At 36.0% G+C, this 5,921-nt stretch overlaps 1 protein-coding gene and 1 pseudogene across 1 annotated transcript; both read left to right on the top strand.

Annotated features, from left to right (window-relative positions):
• Window positions 1-610: 610 nt before the first annotated feature.
• Window positions 611-4,144, top strand: LOC9298783 (putative aminoacrylate hydrolase RutD). The gene is made up of 11 exons (XM_021016477.1): window positions 611-920; window positions 1,010-1,196; window positions 1,341-1,423; window positions 1,544-1,644; window positions 1,832-1,927; window positions 2,318-2,371; window positions 2,467-2,615; window positions 2,742-2,859; window positions 3,370-3,457; window positions 3,565-3,794; window positions 3,876-4,144. Exons 1-10 carry the CDS (start codon window positions 800-802, stop codon window positions 3,759-3,761), a joined length of 1,194 nt encoding a protein of 397 aa, XP_020872136.1. The 5' UTR covers window positions 611-799; the 3' UTR covers window positions 3,762-3,794; window positions 3,876-4,144.
• Window positions 4,145-4,222: 78 nt separating this feature from the next.
• Window positions 4,223-5,666, top strand: LOC9298784 (annotated as a pseudogene).
• The last annotated feature ends 255 nt before the right edge of the window (window positions 5,667-5,921 follow it).

Here is a 5,921-nt window from a genome sequence, read left to right as displayed (position 1 = left end):
TTTTGTTTTTGGTTTTGGTTTGTATTTTTATTTTTTTTTGTTCTGACCAAGTAGAGTAATATTAATTTAAGTATTCTATACAAACTTTTTTATCTAACTAACTATTACTAATGACATAAATTAAATCCAAAACACTTTATCTTCTAAATTTACACACTTTTAAAACTGTTATATCTTTTCCACCAAAAATATGTTCATATATACCATAAATTGTATTTTTATTAAACTCAATAGATTCAAATGAAATCAAATACAATATCTTATTTCTCTAACTTTATAAAATTGGAAATGGCATAATTTGAATACAAGTAACTGATCTATTGGAAATTTTTAAAATCTATTTTAGTAAAATAAAATTGATATATACAACTATATTGAGTTTTATACATTTAAATATATACAAGTATATTGAGTTTTATACATCTAAATTAATAAAAAATTGTATTATGTCAAATAAAATATTACAATTAATAATTAATAAAATAATCAAATAATATTTATGCCCGCGGTGTACCGCGGGTTAACATCTAGTATAATAATAATAATAACAACTTTTCTCGTGTAAAAATTTGACCGTTGACCTTTGTTAGATATTACCCGCCAATAAAATCCAGCCGACCAATCCTACGTGGCAGTCATAACCTCCACCCAAAAAAACCGAACCGAACCACCACAAACCCAATTATCTTCCTTTTCCTCAATAGAGAAAAGTCCTTCCTTTCTCGTCTCCTCCTCTTCATTTTCCGGTTGCTGAATCTGACTCAGAGGAAGATATCATTGAAAATTACAGAGAGAAACGATGCCGTTTTGCGAGGTCGTGAAAGAAGACGTCGGCCCAGAGACGACTCTTAACAATGCCGCAATCAAACTCTTCTACAGAACGTACGGTCACGGTCCTATCAAAGCTCTTCTCATCATAGGTCTGTTGTATTCTCCAGCTCTCCCTTTAGATTGATCTCCCTAGCGATTCCGAGCTTGATTTCAATTGGGTTTTTGTCGTTATGCTCAGGTTTAGCCGGAACCCATGAATCCTGGGGTCCTCAAATCATGGGATTGACGGGGACGGATAAACCCAACGACGTCGACGGAGGAATCGTTTCCGATGATTCAGGAACCGGCCAAGGCATCGAGGTCTGTGCTTTTGACAATCGTGGTATGGGTCGGAGCTCTATACCTACCCACAAATCTGAGTACTCGTGAGTCTCTCTTTCTGTTGTCCCCAATTTCGTTACCGAAAGAACTTCAAATTCTCTGCTTTGTGTTCTTAATCTCGGTTTTAACAGTTGCCTGTGAAATTGGCTTTGTTAGCTTCACTCAATTTGGGTTATGTTTTGGCGCAGAACAACGATAATGGCAAATGATTCAATTAATTTGTTAGATCATTTGGGTTGGAAGAGAGCTCACATAATTGGCCATTCTATGGGTAATTTGTTTGATCTTTCAAGTGACTATTGATGATTGTGTTTTGTAGACAGATTATGGTTCTATTCCATAGGTTCTTTAAGAAGTCTCATTGTTGTTCTCTTGGCTTTTTGATTAACAGGAGCTATGATAGCTTGCAAGTTAGCTGCAATGGTGCCCGAACGGGTTCTTTCGTTGGCGTTGCTTAACGTTACAGGTGGAGGGTTCGAATGTTTCCCGAAGGTACTTGAATGATATACGTGGCGCTGTTGTTGGATCATCTTTCTTTGATAGCAATGAATTGTTCATACGTGTGAATCTGTTGGTTTCTTATATGAAGACAAGTTATAGTTTTCTTATTTGTCACAAGATGATGTTTCACTTGGATACAAAATATCTGACGCTGGCCTTTTGTTTTTATGTGATTTAGCTTGACCGGCAATCGCTTTCCATTGCGATACGTTTTCTGAAGGCAAAGACCCCTGAACAAAGGGCAGCTGTTGATTTGGACACACATTATTCAAAGGTGGGGACTTTCAGTGTGTTCTTCGATGTACTGAAATACTATGAACAAAATTTGACTTAATACAATTGTTAATAGAGCAATGCCTGGAGTTTGAAATATGGCATGCGTTTGTTGAATCTGTGTTTCATTTGCAACTTTAGTTCTATATTGCAAAGTTTGGTGCTGTTTTCTCTATTCGGTTGGAACAAGCTATCAGATGATTGAGTTGGTAGAGAGATCAAGTCATTGGTCTTGAAGATTTATGTTATTTAGAATTGATTGAGAGATCAAATCGTTGGTCTTGAAGAATTATGTTAGTAGAGTAATTTGGTAACAAAATCTAAGACTGACGTAATACTGTCCAGAGGAAACTTGTGAGTGATTATGTTCTCATGCTGTTTATATATGCAGGATTACTTAGAAGAATCTGTAGGAACTAACACAAGACGGGCAATTTTATATCAGGTGGGTTTAATGGTTTTTTATGTGAAGAAACTGACATATAATCATATCACTAGTGAACGAGTTAAGGTAATTTATATTTGAGTGATGCAATGCAGCAATATGTGAAAGGAATATCAGAAACTGGAATGCAGTCCAAGTACGGGTTTGATGGCCAAATTAACACTTGTTGGTTACACAAAATCACAAAACCAGAGATCGTAGTAATCCGCTCGGCTGGGTTTCTTGTCTCAGTCATTCATGGAAGGTATGCAACACCAACACAATTAGAATCAAAGTCACCTCGTGCACTCAGTTTTGAGTTTGTTGATCTTATAAAGCATCTTTACCTTTACACAGTAGTTAATTTGAGAATGTGATGGGTTATATGCAGACATGATGTGATTGCTCAGATATGTTACGCAAGAAGACTGGCACAGAGGCTATATCCCGTCGCTAGAATGGTAGATCTTCATGGAGGTCATCTTGTAAGCCATGAGAGGACAGAAGAGGTACTTTTTTTTTATTTAGCTATGTCTTAACTTCTCTGTCTCTCTTGCGTCTGATGTATATAAGCCTTAATATCTTAAGTCTTTGTCGCTCCTTAATCTCATCCAGTCTGCAGTAAATGTCAATGAATGTCATACTCAGATTACCTTAACTTAGCAGGAAAAATATAAGACCCAAATAGAATCAGACTATTCTGAAAATAACAAGATATTGACTATGAATTTGATGAACTGATTCAATCATATATGGAGAATGATTTTAAAGGTAACCTATTTAGAAAAACTTGACGGCTGTAGCAACTGATCGAACATTGTAAGCGATCATACCGTTACTTAAACCTCATTGTTAGTCATGATAGCAAACTATAAATAAAGACTTACAGGCTTTGAGGTCTTTTAGGAATAGCATTGCTACTTTGTGGAAGAGGGAACACATATTCCTTACTCTTGTTGGTATCTCTGTATTCTCAGAACCTGGAAAAAGGGATTAACATACCTTCTGGTCAATTTCAGGTTAATAAAGCTCTTCTCGAGTTAATCAAGGCGTCAGAAATGAAGAAAATACCAACTGATTGGACTAACCTCACCATGGAAACACCCGGTATAGAAATACAGAATTTCCATCCTTTTAGACCATTCTTCTTCTTCCAAGGTTGTTCTGAAACTAACATCAACATTCCATTATTTGCTTGCTCTTTGAATTATTAGGTTATTTCAAGAAGAGACTAGCATTGATTAGAAGCTCACCGGAAGGCAAGAATGCCGTCTCTCCCGCACATTTCATAGCGGAAAAGTTCCATCGCTTTCTACTTTTCCTCTTCGGACTTCTGGTTTTGGCATTTGAGTATTCAAGAAGAGCTTTTAGGGCTGTAAAACCCGTCAAAGTTGGACCTTGTCTTACATAACAACAACCCATCACATTTCAATTTGTCGACCAAGTAAGCTCCTCACTGCTTAATTATATCAAAGATAGAACATTAGCAACTAGACTTATCACAATCTGAAACGTCTTTCGACAGATATATTCATACAAGCAATGAGACATTTCTTCAATGATCAAGCTGATGAAACATAAGAGCTTAAAGATAAGTTTGCTGCAAACAGAAGCTAAGAGAAGAAGACAGAGCTTTCACATGGAAGAGATTATACAAACTGTTGATATATATACACGTGTAGAGGATCCATGACAAACATTTGTTCTACGGATGTAATATGTAAAGATAAGTCATCGAAAACTCAATATAAACTTGTATGTTTTCGTGTACCTATAGAACATAACTGTTTTCTTTAGTGTCTGCGCCAAAAGAAGAATTACAAGTCCTATACAACTTAGAAGAAAAAAAGCATTCCAGGTTCCATGAATCTTTCAACATGTTTTTAATTTATCTAAAACATTCATTACAAGATCATGAACAAGCGTGCTAATTCTGAAAGAAACACAGAGATGAGAAGAGGACATGCCTGGTAATGCTTCTGTCTGAAACCAAAGCTTGAAGCTTTTCTTTGGTGAATGATGTTACGTAGCTGAATTGTGTAATCTGCAGAACCAGAGATAGAGAAGAGATAGCGAAATGAGTAGACGAGATTCTAGTTTGTCCTCAAAATATTCCTTCATGCAAGATATACTTTTCGAATATACCTTTCACATACCTTTGTTTACGGAAAAGGGTATTCTCGTCAATTCCTCTCGGTATGAAATGTCTTGGGCTTACAAATATGAGGCCCGTTAAGCAGCCCACTCAAAACCTGTTTCTGTGTTTAGTTAAGGTTTTGCAAAAACCTCCATTGACGAAGGAAGGAGCAAAAATGGCTGCGACTGCTCCAGCAGTTACTCGTTCTGACCAAACTTGGGATTTTAGTTGGTATGTTCTGTAATTTCTCTTACTTTAGTTATCTGATTTGGGAGATTTTGAATTCTTATCTCTAGTGATTCAGCTTTTAGTTTCCGGTAGTTCGTAACGTGTTTGCTCTGTATCTGATGTTAGAACATACGGATTCGACTAGAGAAATCTTGGGTCTGATACATTTGAAGGAATAGATTCAAAAGTTTCGATCTTTACCCACATAAACCAGATATACGACCTAGTTACTTTCATTGCTCTGGTCAATTGGGTTAATTTGAACTTCTAAACTTGCTTTTTAGGCTTGGCTTAGGGTTGCACAACAATATTGAGGATTAGACTGTTATAGGTTTGAATAAATTTGGTATCTGTTCATTGGGACTTGTTAAGGATTTGATGTAACAGAGCTTTTGGCAATCTGCAGTAATTTGGATGTGAAATTTTTGGAATTCGGAGGAACATGCTTTGATTGCATACACATCATTGGCTGTTGATAAAGAGGTTTAAAATTTCTCAATTCTCTTCCAACATATGAATAAACAAGTTTTTGCCAATTTCACTGATGTTAGAATTTCTTCTGTTGTGACCACTAATGCAGTTGCAGCCTGATAAGGTGAGAAGAGTTATGTCAGTATCAGACTACAAGCTTTCTGTGTGAGTTTCTTCAAGTCCTTCTTCGCCTTATTTGGTTGTTAAATCGCTTAATCGATTTACGACTCGTTTTAGTTAGACATTTTTTCGGGTCCATCGAGTCTTCTACTTCGCCTACTTCTTTACTGGTTTTCATCTTTTCTCTATTGGATAATTTTACAGGCATTTTGAAGCAATAGAGGCAAGGCTTCTTCGCGCTTCGTTCTCTGCGTTTGTAGACGTACTTACGCTAGCCACAAGAACAATTCAAGAATTTGGGCAAAAGTAAAACACCAATGTGAAGAAAAAAAAGCTTGATTCTTTCTCATTACTCTTCAAGAACTCCCCATTACAGAGTGTTTTGGTGTTTCTTCGAGCTCAAATCTTGGGGTTTTCACAGATTTATTCAAACAATGTATTTGTGAACTGGATTTGAGAAGTGAAAAAAAGAGATGATTACATTTAAAGCTTTTAATTTGACTACTTTTTTTGTTTTGTTTCATTTACTAAGTAAATTATCATTAGTAGAGAGTCGCGCGACTTCTCATTAACTCTTATTCTCTTAATCATCTTTCCACATCAAATGTATCTATC

This window comes from Arabidopsis lyrata (assembly GCF_000004255.2).
Source record: "Arabidopsis lyrata subsp. lyrata unplaced genomic scaffold ARALYscaffold_226, whole genome shotgun sequence".
Classification (NCBI taxonomy): domain Eukaryota; kingdom Viridiplantae; phylum Streptophyta; class Magnoliopsida; order Brassicales; family Brassicaceae; genus Arabidopsis; species Arabidopsis lyrata.
The sequence above is the reverse complement of the archived record's forward strand: the minus strand, read 5'-3'. Positions and strand labels throughout refer to the sequence as shown.